This window comes from Alternaria ventricosa (assembly GCF_023758065.1).
Source record: "Alternaria ventricosa strain BMP 2768 chromosome Unknown scaffold_6, whole genome shotgun sequence".
In the NCBI taxonomy this organism is placed as follows: domain Eukaryota; kingdom Fungi; phylum Ascomycota; class Dothideomycetes; order Pleosporales; family Pleosporaceae; genus Alternaria; species Alternaria ventricosa.
This window is the reverse complement of record NW_026055686.1, coordinates 1,961,309-1,986,252: the sequence shown is the minus strand read 5'-3', so window position 1 is coordinate 1,986,252 and position 24,944 is coordinate 1,961,309. Positions and strand designations below refer to the sequence as shown.

The 24,944-nt window shown below is 54.4% G+C and overlaps 10 protein-coding genes across 10 annotated transcripts; 6 read left to right on the top strand and 4 right to left on the bottom strand.

Annotated features, from left to right (window-relative positions):
* Nucleotides 1-252: 252 nt before the first annotated feature.
* J4E93_004757 (uncharacterized protein) lies at nucleotides 253-2,069 on the bottom strand (the record flags this gene model as incomplete). Its single annotated transcript, XM_049342684.1, has 7 exons — nucleotides 253-288; nucleotides 341-491; nucleotides 545-966; nucleotides 1,014-1,246; nucleotides 1,307-1,438; nucleotides 1,491-1,780; nucleotides 1,834-2,069. The coding sequence occupies 7 exons, from the start codon at nucleotides 2,067-2,069 to the stop codon at nucleotides 253-255; spliced, it is 1,500 nt and encodes a 499-aa protein (XP_049200836.1).
* Nucleotides 2,070-5,572: 3,503 nt separating this feature from the next.
* On the top strand, nucleotides 5,573-6,386 carry J4E93_004756 (uncharacterized protein; the record flags this gene model as incomplete). The annotated part of the gene is made up of 2 exons (XM_049342683.1): nucleotides 5,573-5,767; nucleotides 5,820-6,386. 2 exons carry the CDS (start codon nucleotides 5,573-5,575, stop codon nucleotides 6,384-6,386), a joined length of 762 nt encoding a protein of 253 aa, XP_049200835.1.
* A 685-nt stretch (nucleotides 6,387-7,071) lies between these two features.
* Nucleotides 7,072-7,657, top strand: UBC11 (Ubiquitin-conjugating enzyme E2 11; the record flags this gene model as incomplete). Its single annotated transcript, XM_049342682.1, has 3 exons — nucleotides 7,072-7,103; nucleotides 7,157-7,486; nucleotides 7,549-7,657. The coding sequence occupies 3 exons, from the start codon at nucleotides 7,072-7,074 to the stop codon at nucleotides 7,655-7,657; spliced, it is 471 nt and encodes a 156-aa protein (XP_049200834.1).
* Nucleotides 7,658-11,334: 3,677 nt separating this feature from the next.
* On the top strand, nucleotides 11,335-13,642 carry J4E93_004754 (uncharacterized protein; the record flags this gene model as incomplete). The annotated part of the gene is made up of 3 exons (XM_049342681.1): nucleotides 11,335-11,526; nucleotides 11,626-11,858; nucleotides 11,992-13,642. The coding sequence occupies 3 exons, from the start codon at nucleotides 11,335-11,337 to the stop codon at nucleotides 13,640-13,642; spliced, it is 2,076 nt and encodes a 691-aa protein (XP_049200833.1).
* An 888-nt stretch (nucleotides 13,643-14,530) lies between these two features.
* J4E93_004753 (uncharacterized protein) lies at nucleotides 14,531-15,350 on the top strand (the record flags this gene model as incomplete). Its single annotated transcript, XM_049342680.1, has 2 exons — nucleotides 14,531-14,696; nucleotides 15,001-15,350. 2 exons carry the CDS (start codon nucleotides 14,531-14,533, stop codon nucleotides 15,348-15,350), a joined length of 516 nt encoding a protein of 171 aa, XP_049200832.1.
* Nucleotides 15,351-15,493: 143 nt separating this feature from the next.
* On the bottom strand, nucleotides 15,494-16,439 carry J4E93_004752 (uncharacterized protein; the record flags this gene model as incomplete). The annotated part of the gene is made up of 2 exons (XM_049342679.1): nucleotides 15,494-15,922; nucleotides 16,197-16,439. The coding sequence occupies 2 exons, from the start codon at nucleotides 16,437-16,439 to the stop codon at nucleotides 15,494-15,496; spliced, it is 672 nt and encodes a 223-aa protein (XP_049200831.1).
* A 584-nt stretch (nucleotides 16,440-17,023) lies between these two features.
* On the bottom strand, nucleotides 17,024-18,816 carry J4E93_004751 (uncharacterized protein; the record flags this gene model as incomplete). Its single annotated transcript, XM_049342678.1, has 2 exons — nucleotides 17,024-17,454; nucleotides 17,508-18,816. 2 exons carry the CDS (start codon nucleotides 18,814-18,816, stop codon nucleotides 17,024-17,026), a joined length of 1,740 nt encoding a protein of 579 aa, XP_049200830.1.
* Nucleotides 18,817-19,455: 639 nt separating this feature from the next.
* J4E93_004750 (uncharacterized protein) lies at nucleotides 19,456-20,653 on the bottom strand (the record flags this gene model as incomplete). The annotated part of the gene is made up of 3 exons (XM_049342677.1): nucleotides 19,456-19,692; nucleotides 19,744-20,437; nucleotides 20,487-20,653. The coding sequence occupies 3 exons, from the start codon at nucleotides 20,651-20,653 to the stop codon at nucleotides 19,456-19,458; spliced, it is 1,098 nt and encodes a 365-aa protein (XP_049200829.1).
* A 1,091-nt stretch (nucleotides 20,654-21,744) lies between these two features.
* J4E93_004749 (uncharacterized protein) lies at nucleotides 21,745-22,649 on the top strand (the record flags this gene model as incomplete). Its single annotated transcript, XM_049342676.1, has 2 exons — nucleotides 21,745-22,294; nucleotides 22,342-22,649. The coding sequence occupies 2 exons, from the start codon at nucleotides 21,745-21,747 to the stop codon at nucleotides 22,647-22,649; spliced, it is 858 nt and encodes a 285-aa protein (XP_049200828.1).
* Nucleotides 22,650-23,803: 1,154 nt separating this feature from the next.
* On the top strand, nucleotides 23,804-24,826 carry J4E93_004748 (uncharacterized protein; the record flags this gene model as incomplete). Its single annotated transcript, XM_049342675.1, has 3 exons — nucleotides 23,804-23,906; nucleotides 23,957-24,561; nucleotides 24,824-24,826. 3 exons carry the CDS (start codon nucleotides 23,804-23,806, stop codon nucleotides 24,824-24,826), a joined length of 711 nt encoding a protein of 236 aa, XP_049200827.1.
* Between the last annotated feature and the right edge of the window lie 118 nt (nucleotides 24,827-24,944).

The window sequence follows — 24,944 nt, the reverse complement described above, 5'->3', positions numbered from 1 at the left end:
GCAGGAGTCTGGTTGCGCACGCACGCACGACATGTACAGCTACCCGAATCCATGGTCTTGTCACGTTCACGTTGCACATATCTATCTTCGAGGAAACACATTCAAAACAGTGAACAATGGGGCATGAGTTCGTTAATATCGGGATGCTGTCCAAAGCCGGAGACGAATCCGCGTGAAGAAGAGGATCGTCGGGTATGGGCTCTCGGATTCGTATTGAACCATCATTACGTTGATGATCCGGTTGGTGCAGCTCTAGTAAGTATACCTGAAGCCCTTCTGGTCGCCGTCCTGTGCGTACGTTAATATATTGCCACATAAGTAGGTGCTTGAGACGACATACATCATTGTACTCTAGTTCGAGCTCACCACGATCCGCACGCTTGTTCAAGCTCCATGATCTCAGTGTTATGAGGATGACGATGACAATTGTGAGCAGGCAGCACGCAATGCAGGCGTACAGTCCTGGCTCGTATCCGGGCTTGTCTTGTTCCCTACACGAGATTAGATCGACACGATCGATGAAATGCGACTCGCAGATACATACCTGAAAACGAGACCTCCAGCGATACCACCAACGCCTCCCATGCCGACCAAGATGGCAGAACAGAACGCGCGCTTCCACTGGCCTCTGATGTTGTTCGCCTGGTATGACATCGTCGCTGGAATATTGCTATTTGCGCCAGCGGTAGTCAAGAAGACGCCGAAGTACCTGACGTTCGGGTTGGAATGGAAACCCATGATGGGCAGGCCGACGAGGCAGAGAACCATATTGAAAAGGATGATGGGTCCGCGAAGGTGGTATTTGTCTCCAAGCCAGCCGGTGGTGTACATGACGATGGCGGCAAAAGCGTAAGGAGGAGCAACGAGGCACTGGGCAGCGCCGGTGCTGAAGCCCATGTTGAGAGTCAGAATGATGGGCAGGAAGTATGCCAGTGCGTATGTGACTGTGGTGGTGTTGAAAAAGATCTATACTCGTCAGCGAATGGAGAGTAAGTGGTCATCTCGGTGCTTACCATCGCGAAACCCCAGATTTTGATGTCAGCACCACCCTTGAAGAACTTGGCCATGGACCACGGCTCTGGCCTAGCATCACCACGATCCCTGTTTACGCGGTCGATGATGAACATGGCTTCACGCTCAGTCAGAAAGTTCCAGGACTTGTGCGCCTTGTCAGGGAAATCAACCAGAGCCCAGTAACCGACGATACCAAGGAAGCATGTGAGCGCGCCTTCGATGATGAAGATCCCTAATTGGAAGATGCAACGTCAGCAGAGTCTCATCAAGGCGTAACCGGGCGATGACTTACAGCGCCAACCGTTCAGGCCCTGCTGTCCCTTCAGTTGCATCAACCCGTATGCGAGGATACCGGCGCAGGCAGATGCCAAACTTCCAAGGATGTAGAAGCAGGAGTATCGCTTTCCGATATCAAATCGGGTATCTGAGAGGGGTTTTAGCACATTGTGACGAGTGGAGGGACGGCATGTACTTACACCAGGTGGACAGTAAGTAGACACAGCTCGGGAAAAAGCCAGCTTCTAGGATTCCCAGGACGACTCGTAGCGCGGACATGGTACCATAACTATCAGCAAAGCCCATGCCAATCATGACACCGCCCCACAGCACAACGATAGCCGATAGGAAATTGCGAGGTCCAAGATAACGACAGATGACTGTTGCCGGGGGTTGGAAGACGATGTAGGATGCGAAGAATACGATGGTGACGATGGAGTAACGAGAAATTGAGCCCTCTAGGACGCCGAGTTTGAGGTCAACGGTCATACTACTTGCTGTTAGTGTTGATAATGCGCAATCTCGCACGTGTCATGCACGAACCCAGCGATGGCAGCGGCACTGAGGTTGGTGCGGTCCATCAGACTGATGCAGTAGAGCACTCCCACGGTTACGACGAGGCGTCGGTCGATGCGATGGATGATCTTCTTCTGCTCGCGCTCGCTGAACTCGCACTCGTATCCGGAGCCATCCTGAGAGCCGTCGACATTCTCTCTAAGAGAGACGGGCCTCTTCTCGAACGCGTCGTCGTCACGCATAACAGCCACTTGGTTGGCCATTGTTGGGGCGCGTAGGGTAGGTGTTGACCTCTAGGGCAGTAGGAGGTGAAGGTGGGTAGTCCGGGTAGGAGCACGGTAGTCGCACACGATAGACGCGTTATATGTCAAAAAGCACCTGCCGTTTGCCTCCCCGCCTGCACGCCGCCAAGTGAAGTGGGCGTGTTGGGAAGGCATCCCGCAGGCAAAGTACCGAGGCTCGGGGTTTCACCACTCATTCGTCACGCGTGTGGATACACTTGGAGAACGATACGATGCCATCAGCAGCAAAGCAGGCCACCCGCGGGAAGGAGCGAAAAAGCGAGGGCGATGAAAGCTGGGGAGAGGCTTGGCGTGTGGAGACCCCGCATGCTAGCGAAAACCGCCGTGGCTTCCGGATCCACTAACACGCCAAATGACCTACGAGCGAAGCCTTCGCGTGAGCCGGCCGCCTGTTCTTATCGTCCGCCATGGCAAAGCTACTTCGAGGGACGAGAGCTGGAGATTCGGCAAGGCCCGACTGGCGTGCTTCTCTTTGTCCAACCTCACGTTGTGCGACCCAGCTGTCAAGCGATCGGCGTCACCACGTTTCAACGACACGCGCGGGGTAACCGGGCACGTTCCTGACGCTGGAGGAACTCCACATGGACACATTCCACCTTTCAGACTTGTCCCAGGTGGGAGACTGCTCCGATCTGCTTTGCGGCGTGTGTGGTTTCGAGCCGCATTGAAGCTTGGGGCATGGCACTGATATCCCGTTCCAAGCCTCCGGCGCCTTGGCAGGCTGTTGTCGGCGTCATTCTGATCATTCTCGCGATGCTTGACGCTGAGGAAGATTTCCTTGCAGACGCTTGCGCCACGCCTACCTCCGCGGGAGACCCGGGTAGCCAGCGGCTTGGACTGCGGCGCAAATCCAGGAGTCTCACATTGTACCAGCTCAGCAGAACTGCTCCAGCTTTTGCAGGGACGTCGAAACCTGGTACTGTATTACAAAGCCGCGAATGTGTGGGGCTTTGGCGAGGAAACGACGCCGCGTGTAATGCTCTATAACCGAAAGCGAAACCTTCAACACATCGACTCGCTAACTGACAGTGCCTCTAGTCTAGACCAGCAGGCTCCACCAATCTTATCCCGAAATGCCATCATCACAAGCGCTCGCTTATGAATCCTTCACTATCCGTCGCTAGGCCTGACAGCAAGGGATGCTGTGCATGTGTCTACGGGTGCGCAGCGTCAGACGTGGCATGATCACACGATTCGGTATCTACGCTCTGCACGAGTTCGTTCCACTTTCGCCGGTCTAGTTAAAGTAAGGGATGTTTTTGTTATCTGTTCGACCGGATGCTTATTGAAGGTATAAACCCCATGCATGGTTATTGATTGAGAGGATACGCGACGCACCTCGAATTTCTAGTTCTCCTGTATTTACGACATGCGTTTCTTCCTTTCCGTATCGGTTCACCATTCACTGGGAACCAGATCTCATGCACCCAAAACCGGGAGCTCGGAACATGGCGATCGTTGCACAGTAACCCGGTGCTTGGGAGCCTAATCGGTAACCTTCCCAAGACTCTGGCTTCCCAATAAACTCTCCAATCAGCGTTGAGGTTCTACTCAAACGACCGAGGCTATTATGGATCCAACTTTTCAAGCCAACGACACTGAAATCTCAGCTTCGCAGATGCATGCTTGAGGCGTGCCGCGAACACAATGTTGTGTGGCTCATAAGTCCTCAACACCACCATACCTTGGTAACTCGTATGCTGTCACCAATCGCGGCGCACGCATGGAAAGAACCGAGGCAATTACGATGTTACCGCGTGGCATCTCAACACTTCCCACGAGGCACCTGAACATGAAGACAATTTCAAGGACCGCATTTACACCATCGATATTGGAAGCGCGCGAGTCTACCAATGAGCTGGCTTGGAACGAAACAAGTTCCGAGGCAACGCGCCGTCACATCCAACGGCCAAGGAACGCCGTACATATCGACATAAGCCACAAAAGTTGCCGTTGGCGGATAGGTGGGCTTAGACATTGGCAAGAAAAGAAATCGGCTTCGCTTCGCATGATGAAAGTGTAAAATTGGTGAAACAACATTTCTCTAGTCTCACATTACACATGACAGCTCTCGCATGTGACGAAGTTTGAAGAAATGCTATGCGATCAGGGCCTCGCTGTCCCTACCATTCTCGAGTCGATATGTGTCGGTACCCCGGATTTTGCGACTACCATGAATCAAAAATCTTCCGAGCTTCTTGGGGGCTTCGGCGTCTGTTTCTCGTCAGCTTCCATGGGTTCGAAGTAGACCGCGCAATTTCCTTTCTGATCTCGCATATTCCGAATATCGGTCTAAATCTGATGGAACGCTTCCATTAGACCCAAGTTTCGCCGTCATCCTACTCTCTGCAGCAAGAAGGCATCGGTCAACTTGATGGGATCTGATTGCCAAAGATGTGGCTTTCCCGAAACGTCAACCCTCTCCATCTCTGGAGAACATGGTGCTGCAAGGCATTCCAGTCCTCCAAGTAGGCAGAATACCAGCGTCGTCACGCGTCGGCGGGTAGGAATAGCGGAGCATCGCTTTCTGGTAAGGACATACAATCTGTACTGACAGGTTTTAGCACCGCTCACCTAATAGTAGAGGTCTCCATGCCGACATGAAAAGGTGGATTGAATAGCGATGGAAGCGGCAATGACAGATGCTGTGCACTGCAGACTGGAGGTGGCGAGATGTTCGAAGGTACCATATGACAGTACGCACCATGATGAAGCCGTGGCTACCTCGAGAAGGAGAAGAGAAGCTGATCGCAATTGCTACATTGTAGGTCTGCTATTCCTGTACTGGTTGGTTCTCGGGGAACGTGGTAGCCGCTTTGGGTATATGATTACTCTTACTCTCCTGGAACCTGCATCTTCCTCGTGCGAAATTCATCGCCACGATACCGGGCACATTCCCAACTCGCGTTGTTCCAATGTCACCTAAGCAGGCAGTGGAGAGATTGTATATCTGCATAGCCCTCAACAACGGCATGCACAGCCTAGAAGCACCTTGTTAATTGATAAATATGCATTGTAGAATTGTAGTAATTTGAGAGAACAAAGCTATACGATCCGCAATCAGTCGTCGCATTTTTGAGCGCAAGTCTCGCTGCTTAAATGCATGAAGAAACATACGGGCATCAACGATCGCATGGAGCTCTATAAAGTCTTTTCCGGGCGGCACGACGCCTATCCTGAGTATCTGAAAGGCAGTCAAGCGACACATAAAGCGTAGGCAAAGTCTGGGAGGGTGGGTGATGGCAGCCCATATCGCATTATGGGATTGGGTCAGGGATGGCAACTTTAGCCGAAGTCGAGCCGTCCCACTATGACAACATCGTGCCGAACTCCACCTCAGCATCCCAGCTTGCGCTGCCCTACATCCTGTTTACAGCATTCCACAGCATGTCTCCCACGCGCCTTGGTCACGTCGCTCATGCGATACCCACTCTCATTAACCGTCTACCTACTTGAACAACACCATGTACGCATTGACGCTAGCCGGCATCCCCATTTCCATTGGCGCGAATGAAGCGGTACATCAACAGCGGCTGCTAGACGAAGAAGCAGAAAGCGATGAGCGCCAAGAAGGGTTCTACCTGGATGTGTTCTGTGATGCGAAGAGTCGGAAGAGGGACGAAGTGGACGGCGCGATCGTAGTACTGAAAGATGGCAAGGTATATGCAATGAAGTCTACTTCATCCTTTGGACAGGCTGACCAGTGTGTAGATACGACTTTGGCCCAAAGATGCGGAAACAGGACTACCAAAGCCCGGTCCGAACGATGAGCCAGCACCACATCCATTCACCGGTTTCTACCTACCGTTCCCATCCTCGGAACTACCGCATCGTCCCATGCCTGCAGCACCAGTGCTAGGCCTTGTCAGTACTGTGCCACCTTCCCCACCTCCGTCGCCTGCTTCATCCGCACCCTCCACACCATCTCCTACGCCCTCCAACAAAGCTCCTTCGAAACTCACGAAGCCCAAACTCAATTGGCTTTATGCGAACAAGACGACGCGCGAATTACGCTATGGACCGCGTGTTGAAGCGAAGAAGCATACAGTGGGGCCTTGGGACTGGACGGAGGATGAACAGGGGCTCACGTTGGATGGAGAGGAATGTCTTGTTGCCGTGGAAGAGGAGAAGGGTGGATATGGTTGGGCTGTGTACTGGGATCGGGAGGATGACTGTCTGAAGGAGCAGGGGATAGGCAAGGACAAGAGGGTGCTAAGATGTAGCTTGGAAAGGAGACTTGTTGAGGAACAGAGAATCAAGGGGTTGGATGAGGACTGATCCTAAGCAGGAGCTGGATCGAACAAGGCGAACAGCATTCGCGTCCCAATCATCCCGAACAGTAAACAGTACATTTCATACAGTGTTATCCCTTTGCAAGTTATGCGACATATCCACCAATGCATCACCCCCAATGTGGCATTCCACTTGTATGCAGACAGGCTTGGCCCCTACTTCAAGTGGATGCACTTATCCTCACTCCAGAGGATCTACAATGAATTCTTTGGGCACAGGTGACAAAAGTACTCCTCTTCACCATTCACCCTTCACGATGCGTCGTCCTGAAACACAGGCGTTGTGTCAAAGAACGCGAACCTCGCGCGCTCTGATTGGACGAGGGCGATCGACGGTGAGCGGGGAAACGCGTGCAGGGATGCGCACGTGTCGGGGCCCTCGTTGCCGGGCAGACGCAGGGAAATCAACACAACATCAAATCCACGCCGTGCCTGCATTAGTTACGCCGTCCCACGCACCCTCCTACCCTCTCGCACACCAGCACCAGAGAAGCCGAATTCACGCCAGCCTCTTGTCTCTTTCACACTACCGGACGGTCCCGGTGCTTTGCTAATTTCTCTGCCATCAGAACACCATTTGCCCCGCTGCAACTCGCGACTCCGTAGTAGATTCTGCAGACTTGCAACGCAACTACACCAAAAGTCTCGTCTTCAACTTCGATATAGACAAAATGAGCGGTGCAAACGCCAACATCGCAGCGCGGTCCGTATCCCTCCCACTCAATATCCATGGACCTGCCACTAACACTCTCTCAGTCTGCAAAAGGAGCTTATGGACATCATGACCAAGCCCACCCCTGGCATCACCGCGTTCCCCGATGACGAGAACATGACTGTCTGGACTGCCACTATCGACGGCCCGGCCGACACCCCCTACGCCGACCTCGTCTTCAAGCTGTCCATGGACTTCTCCAACAACTACCCCTACATGCCGCCGACCGTCCTCTACAAGACACCCATCTACCACCCCAACGTCGACTTCTCAGGCCGCATCTGTCTCGACATCCTCAAGGACAAGTGGAGCGCCATCTACAACATCACCACTGTTTTGCTGAGTCTGCAGAGCTTGTTGGGCGAGCCGAACAAGTGAGTCGAACAAAGACTTGTCTTTAAACAAGCATAAACAACGAAGTACTGACATTGGATAGCTCAAGCCCGCTCAACGGCCAGGCCGCAGAGCTCTGGGACAAGGACCCCGCCGAGTACAAGCGCCTTGTCCTCGCCCGCCACAAGGCTCCCGAAGACCTGGACGCCTGAGCGCCTTCGCCGCATCTACTTGGATCTGACAGTGTCTCGCGGCTCGGTGCGTCTGACAATCGGCCCGGCATGCTGCTTGACGGCACAGTTTGTTGCGCACCTTCAGCGGGGCGCTGGGTCTAAGCCGATTTCTTGACATCACCTGGGTTAACAAGCAGGATTGATATGCTGGGTTGACTTTTGGCTTCGGCATGGAGTTGCATTCGGCGCTTTATATTGATTGGTTCGCATTGCGACGGCGTTGGATAGTGTCAAAGGATAGTCACAGTAACTCGACTTTGATGTCTTGTGGCGTTGCGATCTCAGGAGTTACGAATACCTACGACAAATCTCTGTTTCACAACATGCCTTCTTGATGTCTTTGTTCTGTTGAGTGATGTTGCAGTGCCATGCCATCGGTGGCTGCTTATCCCACCAACACCGACTTACCCAGCCATCGCCTCAATGTACGACAAAACGTACAAACCTCATTAGAGCAACAGATCCAACACGAGAATAGCACAGACACAAATCATCATCTACTGCTCGTGTGCGCAAAAACATGGCGGTGTCGCCCAACACAGGCGGCCTCAGCAGCGCGATCGCCTTGCCCCACGCCACTGCCGCTCAACGCGGGATCTCAGACCGGGGTCACGCCGCACCTTCGGAGTCTGCACTTGCGCCCACGCCCACGCGCCCAGCGCCGTCCCCCAGGGCCTGACCGACCTGCACATCAGTTGATCACCGCGCGCCTCGCCGATCAGGGCACGCAATCCACGCTTTTGCTTCTTCCAAGTTTTCTAGACTTTCTAGACAATTGAAACTAGGCAAGCTGCGCAAGTCATGTGAGTGACGACGTACATGGCGGACTGACAATGTACGACCTGAGATTACAAAGCCATGCGATGCGTTATGAACTTCTGAATGGAGATTAGATGGGGTCTGGGTCAGGGCGTTATGCATGACGGCGTTTCTGAGGTGGTGGTGTGCTGTGGCTGGGAAGGCTGGGAAGCCCTTCGGATCGGGGATGCGCAATGGGAAGGTCTGAGTGCGACGCTATTATTTCCGCAGCGGCTGTTGAGGCAGACTTAATATTCTAGGTTTACCACAATCAATTACGGACATTGGATGCGTGTGGCCAGCCATGTGGGAGCCACTCTGTCCGGCGCCCAATCTCCCGAAGCCTCGTATTGCGTCGCGCGCATAGCCAGGAAATGATGCGGACCTCTGGTGATGTGACAGGAGGGTCATCCGTAACGGTGCTGACGTAGTGTTCGTGAAGGATGTTTTTGCCCAGACTTGTTTTCTAATGTTAATGATATTTGCATAGTATAGGGGTAGTTCTAGATCAACGTTGTGTACTGATGTGCGGCTTTGAGTACCGCAGAATCGCGGAGAAAAGCAAAGTCTCCATGCAGAGTGGGTATCAGCCTCATTCGTCAAGGATAAAATCCGATCATGATGAACACGCCCGGTTTGATCGGGTAGCACGAATTAAGCGGGAGGCGAATACTCAATTACCCCAGTTGCCGGTGCAGCCATCTGCAGACCCAGAAAGTTGCTGGACAAAGGCGAGGCAAGTTTTGGGGCTGGATCGCGATATGCAGTCTCGATCTCAGGTTTGCAGTGTTGCTTTTCGACACAACGTTGCACGAACGAGGGGCGAACCCATCGAAAAGTAATAGCCTTGACATCGTTGTGCTCACTTCCCATGGAGATTTGATGATCTTGTGACGGCAGCTTGTGGTACCTCATCTACGTACCCCGCCATGGCCTCGCAATGCAATATCGCCAAAAGACGGGGTCAGGGGTGCAGATATTATACCTCGGGTGCCTTCCAGAACACGGAAGGTCTCCAAATTGGAAGACGCTTTGTAGACCCGATGAGGTCGGGAGTGACGGCTGATCGATGTTGATCTTTGACATCAGCTGTTCGCATGGCTTGCTGGCAATGTTTGTTAGATGCACTGGTGGGCAACACTGGCGAGCGATACGGACTGTATATGCAGGTCAGCGTTGGTCTCGCTGCAGGTGCTCGGGAAGGTCAGAAGCAACCACGAACACACGCTGCTCGTCTACCTGCAGCCGTCGTTACTCATGCACATGTTGAGTAACATGTTCGTTCACGCATTCGGTTATTGTTGCTGGCCGTCGAACCGGACGCGAGGTTCCGACGCGGATGGCTTCTAGTCTCTGATTTAGTCTCCACCATACCGCCTGACGCTGCAGCCGATGATATTCTGCGAATCATAGAGGCAGCCCTGCCTGCCGACGTACGCCTGGTCAAATGGTTCGTCGTAGTCCATGAGTGTGGCTGACTGCTAGAGGTGGGGGGTTGGAGGAAGTGGCATGACTCGCATGAAAACTTTGAAGCGCAACGAAATCAACGATGAATTATGTAGTCGTTTCGAGACACTGATGAAAGCTTGGAGAGCTGCTGGTATTTGCAGAGTTCCACCATAGCTCCCATAAGTGAGTCGTTCGAGGAGGCAAGCTCCCCACTCTCGGTGGAGGGTTCCGCAGGCACCAAAATAGGTCGGGCTTGGATGACCCTGTCATGGCGCCTCCCGATGAAGCTGATCTAACCAGCACCGAACCCGCCGCGCCGGATGACAGCGCGGGTGACGCGATGCCCCCAACCGAAAGCCTCAGCCCTTGAGGAATCTTTCTGGTCAGGCGATGCGCCCTGATGGATGGAGAAAGCCTCACTGACGATACTGGAGAGGGCAACTGCAGGCCAACGTGAAGCATGGCCTTGCGGTGGTCTCAAACACGGACAGGGCAGCTTGGATTCGAAACAGGTACAGCACATACCCGACCCTGCCTGGCGCACCCGGCTCCCAAATTCCGCGCCCGTCGTTTTTAAACGCAGGCCATTTGCTGCCCGCAGTTCTGCCACGAGTGATGGTGGACCCGCCCAGGCTTGCCAGACTCAGCACACCGTGCAGCTCTGGTCAGCGTGTTGGAATATGGCGCAGCACTGGAGATCGAGTCCCGAGTCAAAAGCTGTCGCTCTGCGCTTTTTGCATGCTGTGATGATGGCATCGTACCGTGACGAGCATGCTGTTTTAATAAAACGAAATGGGACCAGTGGGCGTGAATGGCAATGCCTTGCAGCGGCCACAGATTGAGGTAGCACGAGGTACCTTGCAAGCGGGCCGCCGCTGGATTTGGCACCCTGAAGCGTAATCGTGCTATGCCTCGACCGCCCTTGTCGGCACCACCGCCTTCTCAGGCATGTGTGCTGGCCCAACACCGCAACTCGCTCGGCCTCCGTCCAGCTCACTACCCTTCACTTTTGCGTGTGAATACACTGCATCGTTATAGCAACATTGTCTGGTTCTCCCAGCCGTTGATCCTGTGCGTGACAACCAATCGTTTCAGCATCGTACCTTGATATCCGTGCACGCTTGCTCGCTGGATTCCGGGCGCGCTATGACAGTGACAGTCTGACCTGTCTGACGGTCCTCCGAGCAGCGTCCTTTGTTCGTTCCTCCGTCCTCCTCGAGCCTACCAACGCCTCACCCAAACGCCAGAGACGTCTGTGACGGGTCTCTGCCTCGGACCCGACTGCACTGCTTGCTCTTCGCTCAGTGCCTGGGTGCTCTCTCCATGCATTGCCTCTCCTAGCAACATCCGGGTGCGAGCTTCACACCTCGTTCCGCCTCTTTGATTCCATAGACGCCAAAAATACCAACATGGCGACCTCGCTGCTTCCCCCGGGCGGCATAGCCCTTGTCGGGGCTCCGGATAGCGACGCCGGACTTAAGGACGACAGACGACCGCCTGTGCAGGCCATGCAGGTGGACATTACCCAGGACATTGTCGACGAGCTCCTGGCCAGTGTCAGGAGCGGAAAATCACCGCAGATAATCTTCGGACGGACTCCAGTATGTGTGCACGCTTGGTGTTGTGTTGCTACCTAGGTGTTCCTGGGTGGTTCGACCCGGAATGGGGGCTGGCACGAGCTGGGCTAACCACAACAACAGCAACTCAAGTATGGCGACAAGACGCACATGCTGCAGAGCAGCAGCGAGCTCCACCGATACGAATTGTACAAGTCCAGCGGGACTGGCAGCCCGGACAGCCTCGAGTTCGCGGGCATGATCAACCACAGTCTGATGGTGCATAAGGCGGAGGACGTGACGGCAGGCGTAGACTCGGCGCTGGAGCAGCTACGGAGTAACATGGCTGCGATATCAGAGTTCAAGGAAGCCAACAAGTATGCCTCCCCGGTATCCCATGGCTGCCCACGATCTCTGGCATCAAGTCGAGAGACTCGAGCACCCCTGTCGCGGATGATTGCCATGATGAGACGAAGTTGTGTATACCAGGACTGACAAAGATTGCTGCAGGACCATTGTCGGCGATGCTGCTCCCGGGCGCACACCAGCCCATCGCCGCTTCCCGTCGACGGGCTTCAAGGCATCGCACCTCGCTCCTTCCATGCTGGGCTCGCCCTCGCTCAGCGCGTCGTCGTCGCCCATGCACAAGCGGGCTCCCACCTCGCAGCCGAGCAATAGCCATGACGTGATCGTCAGCGCGCTCCGGGTGCCCATCATCCACCTCCTTGCGCGGGAGCCCGCCACCGAGGCCTCTCTCGCCGCCACCTGCAGGACGTCGCTGGCCAACATACGAGATGTCCTGCCCAAGATCGCCAAGCGCTCCACTGCCGACGCCGACAAGTGGCAGCTGACGGACAAGTCGTTCCGTGAGGTGAATCCGTTCAAGTTCCCCTACCAGAGCGACGAGGACCGGCAGCAGGCCATTGATGCCGCCATCAAGTCGTTCGACCGCCAGCGGCTGGCAAAGGACGACAAGCTCTGGCAGATCCTGCTGCCCCGTGACCAGAGAGGCCAGGGCATATGCTTGTCGCGTTCGACGGTGAAAGCGCCTGAAGCCAAGCCCAAAGCGAGCACCCCAATGCACAAGATATCTGATCTCACCAAGAAGAAGACGGTCACGAAGAAGGCTGCCGACAAGCCTGCAGTCGAGAAGAAGCCCAAGGCCGCCAAGGAAGTAGAGATCAAGCCGAAGTCGTCCATGAAGGAGAAGTACTTGGCCCGTGAGAAGGCAGCCGCGGCCGCGAAGGAAGTGAGCGTGAAAGAGGTGAAGGAGGAGCAGCCCACAATAGCAACAACCCCAGCCTCTTCGACGCCTTCAAGCTCAACTTCTCGCCCCGTCGCACCTTCCAAATCCAATACACCAGCTACCGACGCCTCGAAAATACGCAACAAGAAAGCCCCCGCTTCAGAAGGCACCACCAACCCACGCGCAAAACCCAAGATGAGTGGCCGCGATTCCCAGCGAGATCGCCCCGCCAACCGGCCTTTCAAGCCCACCATGCCCATCAACACCAAGCCAAAGAATCCTTCACCGTTGTCCGCTTCGCCGCCTGTCAATGCCAGTGACTTCGAGGACTCGCACCCAGTCCACAAGGCGCTTGCGGCAGCTCCATCGCCCGCCAAGTCCGGTGGTAACTCTGACCGTTCGCTCAAGCGCAAGGCGAACGACATCGACAGCGACATCCACAACCACAACCTGGCTGTGAAGAAGCCGAGTGGCGACCGCGCAACTCCTACTCACACCCCCTCTCACACCAACGGCAAGGCCAACGGCTCTACCCCTTCCAGTACTAGCTCCTTGAAGCGCAAGTCGGACGACTCTTCCTCCTCCAACACTCCCACCACTGCGCCCAAGGTCCGCAAGGTCGCTAACATCGACACCGGCCTCGCCTCGCGCTACCACCACAACAACCCACGCGCATCCCCAGGCGCCTCCTCCACATCGACCACCTCCCCCTCCATGCCCAACTTGAGCTTCCGACAGACTGTCGAGCTCTCGCAGAGGTTCCAGAAGTACTACAAGAAGTACGAGGAGCTGTACTGGCAGCTGACGGAGGCGGAGAAGCCCCCGACCGAGGCGCAGAGGAACGACCTCCTAAAGATGCATAAGAAGCTCGAGGAGATGAAGAGAGAGATCAAGGCGGGTGCCGTGCACCGATGAGCACCGCACACTACCTGTCACTCACGACGCTGCGCTTAGTGCGCATACGACTTACTACATTACAACCTGCATATATACCCACGGCCTACCGATCTCCTAAGGATGGCAGCGAATTGCATACCCACAAAAAGGTGTTTGGGCTCTTTCCTACTGGCGGCGTTTGGATGGCAAGACCGGTCACGGATGCATTTGGGATACGGTGTTTTTGTATATTTTCTACTTTCCTTACTCATCAATACGTGTCGCCCACGATCGCTCTCTACATCCACGACTGCGATGATATCTTAATGCTGTCGGTTACAGAAAAGGGTCATCTACGAACAATTGCATAGCGCAGTAGCTCTGTTTCAATCACTCCAAATCAATACCATCCCAGATGATGCAGCCTTTCTCAACATGAATAAACCTCCGTGCGAACTCTGTCCAGACATGCCGATCACTTCGTGGTGCCTATAGTCTGCTTAGAGTCTGCTAACGCCACATGCTGGGTAAAGACATGATTGCTGCAGCCTGCACAAACACCACATCCAGCACGTCAAGACCCCGAATAACAATATGAGGGACGACAGATCAATTGCGCCCATCACCACATGCGATGGCATCACAATCTAGATCGTCGCGCCGATCGCCGCTCCCAGGCCCGCTCCCCGGCAAAGACGCCCAACGCCCAGATCCCAGCCGCGGCCCACGATGGTGCAACAGCCGATCGCGCAGCTCTCGAGATCTGCGGCAGCTACCCCCCTGCCAAACGTCATCCATTCAGCCCTACGCGCTAAACCTCCGCTCTAACGCTCCCTTGACGCCATCTTGAGCACACCACCACCCGTCAAGCCGTCAACCATTGTGTGCACGTTAATAACCGCGCGTGCTCCTGCCACATCCTCACTCATGCGCTTACTACGCAATCTCCTCTCCAACTTTACACGTTCAGCACGAACAGCTCCGAAACGCGAATACGCTCACGTTCACGACGTGCAGATTAAGTGGGAAAGAGCGCCGGTGCAGAATCACGGGGAAAAGCAACGGGAAGAAGCTGGCAGTATGTCTCTAAACGGTACGTAACATCACATGGTTCAATTGGAGAAGGGGAGACAAGACATCGGGGATCCCGCATTGCTTGTCTCAAGTCTCAACGTTGGGGATCCAGCCAAACGGTTACGCGACATCCCGATCCTGTGTTCATTTGCATGAAACAGTTTCGTCGCGGACTTGGGATCTTCAGGCACGCGTTTCGCAGTCTCAACGTCGTTCATGCACTGCGACGGGTGTTTGCGATTCGATAATGAACAGGCGGCATGTCCATGCCAGACGTATACAAGGACACCCATCACCAGCCCACCACGACTAACACACCACAGTTTTCAAGCAACCCCTCGCGCTCCACTCGACACAGCCCCTAACCGGCTTCACGCGCTCAGGCTACTGCGAAGTGCCCGCCTCGGACGCCGGCAACCACGCCATCGCAGGTGTCGTATCGAAAGAGTTCCTCGACTTCTCTGCCGCGCGGGGCAACGACTTGCGCCAAGTGGGGCTGACGGATGGATGCAAGTGGTGTCTTTGTGTGAGCAGGTGGAAGGAGGCGTTTGATGCGAGGACGGGCATGGATGATAAGAAGGTGCCGAGGGTTGTGCTCAAGGCGACGAATGAGAAGGCGTTGAAGGGGGTGGCGATGGATGATTTGAAGGCTTTTGCTGTGGATAAGGAGTAGACGTAGAGGGGTGGGGTAGATGGGGTGGTATTGCTATTGGTAGTACTGGATTGTAGATATCGTGCATGGGTGGAGATACGGAGATCTCTTGGACCGTGACACAGCGGATATGCTTGCGTCGTCCCAGTAGCTCGCAAAATTCATCAGAGACCAACAGCAGCCATCTCTTCTTGCACATCATCACCCTTTTCGATGTCTTTAATCCCCTCATCAAGCGCCACCTCCACATTCTCCAAATCCTTCTCCGTCATCTCTATCAACACCTCAGGATGCGCTCGCAGCTCCGCAATCCAAGCCTCAAACACCTTCTGAGCCCTCTCTTCAGCACTAATCTCAACACCGGAGTCGACGGCAATGGCAGCGATGGCAGCAGTGTCCTCGGTGGTAGCATGGGCGATTCCAGTCGCATGCATCATGCTCGTCTCCGGCTCAACCAAATCCCTCCTTCCCATAACTCTCACACCGGCATAATAAAGCTTCGCGCCAATCCGGCACATATGTTTATGCTTTTCCTTCTCGCATTGATCGTACATGTCCTGCTTGAAGTTCTTGTCGATTTTCTTGCGGGCTTGCTGTTGTTTGGCTTAGTGAGTTTGTGGCTCTCGTGTATTGGAAAACAAGAAACAAGAAACAAGAAAAAGACCAGCGCGGTAATGGTGAAGAAAGGAAGCAATAACTCACATGACCCAACCTCCCTTGTCTCCTAAAATTATTATACGCAAAATCATGTCGAATACACGCCGGTTTAACTACCTTCCGTCAGCTCTCCATCCCTCTCCCCCCTTCTCCTCAACCAATAAACTCACAGTCCCAATGAAACGGCCTATCGTCAACCCCCGTACACACATCCGTCACCCAGGTCAAATCCGTAACACCATACGTAGCCTCATGGTTCTTCCACATCTGCATAAAGTGCCAGAGGGGCTCGACAAAGACCATGTAGTTTACGGCTTTGGCTTCGAGGGTGTGGGCGGTCATGTCGCGGTTGAGTTCTGCGGCGGCTTTCTTCTTGTCTTTGTGGGCGGAGGTGGAGGGGATGAGGAGGGTGGTTAGGGTGAGGAGGTTTAGGAGGGGGGTGGTGAGTTTCATTGTTGGTTTGGTGGGTGGTGGGTGGTGAGGATGTGGATGGGAGATGGAGGATCAAAGTGCTGGGAGGGGGATGTGGGAATACAAAGGGGGGATTTTATGATGATAGGTAGGAGGGCTGGATGGGGTACAAGACATAATGATGTATTTAGTCTGGCATAGAGCCTATTGAAGTTACACAGCCTAGCGATGAAAGGGAGGTTTTGATCACGATGGAAGAGCGGGGAACATGGCAGGTAAACGTGGATGACTTGACTTGTCTGGAAATTGATACTTGAAAAGACTACACGTATGCGCTGTGCTTGATCACGATGCAGAAGAGAGGATGAGGGGGAAGGGAGCTTGACAATGCGCTCTTGTCTGGAACTGGACCCTTCAGAATTACACGTATACCCAGTCTAGAGTTTGTAGAACTAAAGAACACACCCTTGGCGCCGACCAGAAACGCCCATCGCTGATGCCTAGAATAATGATATCAACGCGACCGAATAGCAATGCGCCTTCTTGTAGATGCCCGTGGGATAACCAATCGATCCATGTCATCGTGATCTTTATTACCCCTCTGTTCCCTATCACACGTCATGCGCTCAACCAACTAAAAGACCCTTCACCCCACTGCCAAACCAAACCAAACTCCTCGCAGCGAGTAGGCCCGGCCCAGCATACGCAGGCGGACCCATACCCTTGAGTCCGCCCACGGCTCTGATTTCTAGATCTCCAGCCACAGGAACATTAGTCCTGCCCTTTTGCAGAATAGCGAACCGGAGCAGCACCTCCAGACACGTTATGCAGATACTCAGGACAATGAGTACGATGATGATCCACGTAATCTTCGTCATCTTCTTGTCGCTGATGGAGTCGGAGAGGATCTCGCCCAGATCTAAGAAGACTTGGCATCGCTCGTTGAGAACTTGGATGCGGGGTTTGATCTCGAGGTATTCGCGGACGGCGGTGTAGAGTGGGTGGAGGGTAGGTTCAGAGTCCCAAAAGAAGCTTGGGGTGTCGAGCATATTGGATGCTGAAAGAGTGATTAGTAGTTGATAGGTCGTGAGAGGGTGTCTCAATACGTACACAGGTTCACCTCGACGCGGCTGGTGAAGAGTTGTCCAATCATCTTGACTACATCCGTTCTCCTCATGCCCAACTTTCCGGTAAGTGCTAAGCGCTTCGGTACGTATTGCGCGGCAAGCATCGTCCGGCTCATGCTCTCCTCAAACAGACTAAGCTTGGTGCTCTGCGCGATGGCGTGGCTCATGGCTAGCTTGATCATGTGGTCTCCGCTCTTGAGGGTAATCATATCGTTGTAGACGCGGGGTCGCTGGATCTCGGGGTTGTATTCGAAGTGGAACTCTTCCGTCTCGAAGTCGGACTCGGCTAAGGGTCGGGATGCGATGTTGATTCCGGTAGCGACGGCAGAGAAGGTAAGGTCGGCCAAGATGTCCTTCTCCTGCTTCTCTGTGAAGTTCCAGAAAACGACGACACCGTACGAGAAGACGAACATCTCGCCGAAAGTCAGCGCATTGGGCGCGATTCTGGAGTTCTCGGTCGAGTCTCGGCGGTCGTGCATGCCGTCCCAGGGCTGGTCGAGCTCGTGGTCGTCGCGCACGTAGTATGTCTCGTCGTCGCCAAAATAGCCCTCGTGGTGATCGCGCTGCTCGTTGCGCTCAATCTCCTCGTCGAGCACCGTCTTTCCACCTGGGCTCTTGAGCGCCGGGCTACTGCGGACGCGGTAGCCATCGTTTCCGGGCAGCAGCGGGAGATGGTATACCGTGTAGAGGCAGTCGTCGTACAGCTTGGTGCGCGCATTGTGTGTGTCCTTGACGAACTGGGCGGTGCTCTTCATCTTGTAGGCCTGGGCGGTGCAGTAGGCCGTGACGCGCGACAGCTTGTCCGTCCGCCTTGCTTTGGGCAGGCGCTCTGCATAGCTCTTGTCGTTTGGACCACCCTTGGGAGTCCGTCGCGCGAGGTCTTCGTCGGTGGGCGGGCCCTCGTACTCGTCGTCGTCAAAGTCGCCCTTCTCGTCCTCTTCCTGGCCTTCCGTCTCGGGCAGCAGGACGAGTTTTTCGCTGAGCTTGCTGGAGCGCGTGGGCATGTGCTGGGGGATGAGGCGGCCAGTGAGTCTGGGATCGAGCGGATGGCGTCCGCTGGGGGTGCGCGTGTGCATGATGGGGCGGTTGGCGTTGCCAGGTGGGCCGCGTCGCTGCTGCTGCGAGGGAATGTCCGAGGCGTACTGCAGGATGTTGTCCACCGAGATCAAGCGCGCGCCTGTCGCCTGTCGCTGTCCTGCACCGGGTCGTTGGGGTGCTCGGGGTGCAGCGTCGCGGCTGTCGGTCATGAGCACCGTCGGCCCTCTCTTGCTCTTAGCTGTTGGCCCGCTCATTTTGCTGGTTGCTGCTATCCACTCCGCTAGTGCCTGTAGCTGCAAGAAGGTTTGGCACGTCAGATGTCGCGATTGCAGGCGACTGGAGGATCAAGGCTTCAGTCTATGAAGGGCTGGTAGTGGTGTTGGTAGAGCTATACAGGGCGCGACTGCTGATGCGCGCACTCTGCCGATAATGGACGTAAGATGCACTTCGACGTTGTGAAAGCCGGCCGCGGTTCACGTCATTGCGCCTTGGCGTGCATGCACCAACTCCACACCTAACGGCTCGCCAAACGTCAATCAGGGGTGCATACATCTCACGCTTGACTACTTTCACATGGCATTTGAGCATTGCTGATGATGAATATCGATTGGTGGGGTTATATCTCAGTTGAACTCGCTATTGATCGTCTCACAGAGAACGCCTAACACCATGCTCGAGAAAGAGAACAGCCGTCCATAACCAGAACATGGCCAATCCAAGCATAGGTCAAAAACAAAGGAAAGCCTGCTCGAGGTCGGATGGCGACGAAGCGAGGGGGTATCTTCTCCATGTCCCCGCTGGCCTTGATTCCCTCCGCGCTTCGCTTTCTGACAACGCCAAGAATAAACAAACATTACATGTGGTATCAAAACAAGCCATGCAGCTGCACTGGCTTACAGGCGCTTGCCTGGAACGAAGATGAAGAGACAGCAGACAGCCACCGTGACAGCCAGGAACATGACCATGACAGTGATGGAGCGCCTGTTCAGCGTCTTCTTGACGAATGGCTCCCTGATCCGGTTGAAGTCGAAGAAGGTGTACTCGCTGTATCCAGCCAGGGCGAGGATTGGGTCAAGCATGTACTGGTGCGTGAAGATGAGGTAGATGGCGATAGTGAATGGGAGGATGATCTGCGCAGAACATTAGTTGATTCTCCATTCTATAACCGAAAGACGACATACCCAGCAGCGCGTGCTTCTTGACTTGTCAAGGAATATGAGAATGAAGGACGTCCACATGGCTGCAAAGAAGCTGATCAGTCCTACTATGAGACGGAGCATCATGCTCTGGGGCACGAGGTTGCCGAGACCCTTGTTCTGCAGGAAGCCCGGGTATGCGTCGCGCTCCATGGCTTGGAAGACGTAGTCTTTGGCACTATCAAAGAGCTCAGGATCCGCACGCTGCTCTGGCCCTTCTATGGCATCTTGAACCTCGGTCAGGATGCTCTGGGGAATGATGATTTCTCGCTCGGACCCAGGGAGCAAGTACGTGTACAGGATCTTCTCTGCCGACGCGCGCAAGTCCTCTCTGCTTGGCTGTGTGTTGTCGGTGGACGAGTTCTGGCCGGGCGAGCTCGAATCACCTGGAGTGTCTAGCAAGTTCAGGCTTGGACGCGGGAACTCTCGGCTCTGATTGCTACCCTGACTGTTTTGTGGCGAGTGGTTGCGGCTGCCGCGGTCGGAACGAAGAAAGGCGGACAAGCGCTGGTCAGACAAATTCTCACCTTTCTCGTTAGAAGGGCCTTCTCCAGCATTGTTCAACATGTAGGACGAACGCCTACTGTTTTTCTCAAGATCAGGAGTTTCTTCTATCATGCTCCTGTGTAACCGTCGGACGTAAAGCCTACATAGCTGCAAGTGTTGCGACACATCGAGCCTGTTGGTGGTCAGCGTGGTCCAAGAGCCTGGACACGGGAGTGTCTTACCAGAAGTCCAAGTAGTCCACAGAGCGCTGCTGGTCGCGCATGTAGATGTAGAAGGAGAAGAGATCTAGCGGTGGTCTCGTTGTCCTACTAAGGACCTCGAAGAGCGTTGGGAATCGATTGCGGTGGGCTGGAGGCACCGGGGAGCCGGCATCCTGGGGGTGCGACATGACTGCGGTGAGTCGGGAGAGGTGGTGTTAACGAGAGGCGCGCGACGATCGTCGCTGGTGGGTGAAGAATGGCAGGTATCGATAGGCGATAGACGATAGACGCAGGGTCTGGCGTAGGCTGGCGGCGGGCGGTGTGTTTGCGTGACTAGTGCTGTGGTTGCTGAGCGAACGGCGAGCGTGGTGGTCCGGCCGGTCGCGACGCCAGGGACGACGTGTTGATAGACGGTGGGAAATGGGCAACGGCGGTCAGGTCGCGGGAATTGAGCTTTGCGGCGTCGCGTCAGCGCCTCGGAGCGTCGTGAAGCTGGCGTGGCAGCGGGAAATTAGGAGTGAAGTCGGCACCTCTAGCTTGGCGCGACGGTTGGCGGAGCAGGGAGGCAGCGGCAGTGGCTTGCGATGGGCTTGGGTCGCGCACTGCACGACGGCGCTGGTGTCGATAAGAAGCAACGGGTCACATGAAACTGCCTTCACTGTGCTGCGTCCGACTCGTGTCCTGTGGATGAGCTGGTGGATCAGTCGTGCGCGGTGACGATGATGATGCAGCTCGGATGCAGCCCGTGTGCCTGAAACGCGAGGCTGTGAGGGTCGAGAAGGGCCGCGAATAGCTACTGCCTTTCCACGTGACAGTCCCTGCCACCCCAGCACCCAGCAACACCTGGACAGCTAACAAGGCAGCTGTCACCCATGGTAGGTGAAACGTTGAGAACACAGCGCAGAAGCCAGCAGCCGAATGTCTAGAAGTAATTTGTCCAGCTACTGTGCTTTCTTTTCGCCGATCATCGTCCCTTGGCCACCCCAGGGACCCGTCGTCATGGAGCTACTGCTTGTTTCTTCCGGGGCAACCAAGGCATAAGATGAGCAGGAAGTCGCTCCTCAAAGCTTTCACGCGTTCTGTGTAGGCGATAAGCACGAAATGTAAGACAGACGCCTTATGGCCTCAATGCCTCTCGTATGGATCGACGGCTTCCAGGCAGCAGTCAGCTGGTTTCACAGCCCGGCGCAGCCTTTATAGTCTGCGTAAATTCAAAACTACATTCCAGGACATGCTTCCTTTGCGAGCCTTCTCAGTTTCAGTGCGATATCTATCAACAATGGCAGCTGCTGGAACCTTACCCACTGACTTGAAGGAAGACCTGCTTCGCACCCGCGAAGGTCGGACATCCGTCCAGCCCAGCCCTCCGCCCTCCACATATACACTGCCCAATGGGTTCCTCGAAGGCCCAGCGCCCAATTTGACCAGGTCAAAAATTGATTTCAAAAAGGCTGGCCTGTTAGAAGACGAAAAGTCATGGGCTGTCATACTCGATGGTGTCCTCTCTGAAGACGAGTGCAACGCTTTGTTGCAAGCAGCCGAGGCGACCACAAACGGCAAGTGGGAAAGAGCTCTGGTCAACGTTGGTGGAGGCATGCAGGCTATGTATGAGGACACGAGAAAGTGTGGGCGCATCATCTGGGACAACAAAGACATCATGGCCAAGCTATGGGCGAGGATAGAGGCCTCGGTGCCTGAGATCCATCGATTGCAGAACTGGGTCGAGGTCACAGGCAACGGCCCAGCGAGACGGGGCGAGACGTGGAAGGTGACCAGACTCAATGAACGTGGGCGCTATCTCAAGTACATCGGCGGGGAGTATTTCAAACGTATGTATTGCATTGCATCTTGCGACTATAGCTGCTGACTAGATCAGCGCATTGCGATGGGACCTACGAAACGCCCGACGGCACCGAGCGCTCTTATTTCACCGTGCATCTCTACTTGAATGACGCGGTATCGCAGAGCGGAGAGAAACAGCTCGAGGGCGGCGCCACTACATTCTTCAACAGCAGTATGAAGCGCCGTATCGACGTTGTGCCAAAGGCCGGACGCGTACTGCTCTTCCAGCATCGCTTCCTCATTCACTCGGGCGATGACGTTGTGAAGGGTACCAAATATACGTTGCGGACAGACATCATGTATGCGCTGGAGAAGGACGTGGCATCGGAGCCGCAGGAGTAAGCGCTTCAGGTAGAAGACAAAAGGAAGATCGCGCAGTAGTCGTAGCGCTTCGTTAGGTTGGATTCGCATGAGTTTTTATTAGCAGTATCCTCGAACCAGAGAAGACAGCGCAAAGCGCACTTACATAGTAAAAAAAGGGTGAACGGCCTGCCTCGCCAGAGTAATCAGAATCGAATGATACCGTGCCCTCTTTCGCCCAAAAGGCTACTAAAGGTCAAGTACGCTGCGTATTGTACTACAGTGTCACCTCTCACCCGAAGGTTCAAAGCACACAATCTTCGCACCGACTCCCATAGGGCCACCAGTTCCACGCTCCCTCCGGCCGAAGCAAGGAAGTCGCGCTTTCTGGCGCCCTGAGTTTTCTGATGCCGGATGCAGACGTGAGTTACGCCAGGCTCTTACGAGCAGTACAGCCCACAAAGTGGGCGTGATAAAAAGTGAAGATTACTCCGAATTTCTCATTTGCAGGGTAGGACGTGCTCTCGAGAGAGTGTCTGTAGGTGTGCAAAGAAACGCAGCGTTGGCGAGGCAGGCCGTTGGAGGAGCAAGGAAATAGTTTTTGGCGGGGTTTTGTAGCTGGCGCGCCAGCGCGCTAGTGCTCGGCTAAACTGCGCCCGTGACGCGGATCCACGTGGAGACTGCCCGCGTCTTTCCTCCATGCTTACCGACTATGGTTTCCACTCATCTCTTCCCTTTGCTCATTCGTCCGAGTTTGGAAGTTCCGAAGGATATTACAGGTTCTGGTTCATGGATGTAGACGGCTTGATGTGGCGCCCACACCAGCACTTCACACATCACCAATGGTCGCCTCTCGCTTTATGAACTGTACTTATACGCAATAATTACAATGAAGGTTCCCGGAGATGCGATATTTCTCTCTTTCGTAGAGTATCTCCTTACCTATTAGTCGTATGAATGCGGGATGTGTGGTTGGCTCGTCGCCTCTGGTCACCGCAGTTATCACGAGTGAATGTTCTCTCAAATTTCACCTTATCTTTCACTCTCCAACAACTTGAGTTATTTCACAATGCGCCCTGTCCTTCAATCCTTTTTCCAATACATTGGAGTGGACTGACACGTCTGCACGACTATTTAAAATCGCGTGGCTCTTACAACAGCTTCCCAAACTCACCACCACAACCTAAACAACAACCATGTTCGAAAAGCTATTCGGTATTACGAAGACGACCTTCCTGGAGAAGAATGTCGTCCGCGCTAGCGACCAAGACAAATTCTACGAAGACAAGTGCACGTTCTGTAAGTACTTCCCCCTCACCTGATATGTAACTATGTACTAATTTTCTTAGGTTGGGGTCCATATGACGAAGATCACCGCGCTGTTCGCGTGCAGCCTTGCGATCACGTATTCGGAGACGTCTGCCTCGAAGACATGACCAACGCCCCGAATGGAGACAAATGTCCCATCTGCCGAGCAGTATGGTTTCAGCCTCCTACCAACGTTTTTCTCGGACGTATCCTTCTGGACTACTTTATACGTCTGCAAGTTTGGGCAATGTTCGCCTTCGGTCGACTCCAGGCGTTCTGGTACACACTCCAACCGTCACTCCAACCGTTCTGGTACAGACTTCCAGCCTGGATCAGGTTTCCAGTCAAGGTCGTCAACTCCTGGTACTACATGTCGAACGTATGCTACCAGATCGACTTCGTTCTACAGCGCCTGACCGACATATATCCGAGGAACCCGATCTTACAACCCCAGCTGGAACTGGGGAGGCGGATTTACGCGTACGTTCAAGCCCTCTATGTTCATCTCCTGATTTCATCAGGACGGTCCAAAGCCTTGGCGGTGAAGACCGACGTTTTCTACCTAGTAGACGAGCTTTTCCAGACCCCATGGCAGTGGCAGAAGCTTCCAGTGCTGTTCCTCTGCGCCATCGCACTTAGCGCACCCGTGGGTTGCATGGATCTTCGACTATTGAGTCGGCGCGACCGTGTCATCTTCTCAACGACCGTATTCTCGGTCGTTTTGGTTCGCTTATGCTTTGCTCAAATCGTAATAAGTTTGCTATACGGAGGGACCATCTATAATCCGTCGATTTTTGGAGGTCAACTCCAATCATGAGTGGGTTGGTATTCAGTGGCAGAGGTACGGGAATGTTTAAGCGTCGTTTATAGGCATCCACCTGCAATAAGTGTACTTCTACGCATTGAAGTAAATTAACATTCTGTATCACAATCATGTTCCTTGGTTCTACCACTCCGTTGTCCAATATGCGCAAACAGCCCTCTTCTCATTCGTCCAGCGTGGAAAACTGATTTGATGGTATGGTACCA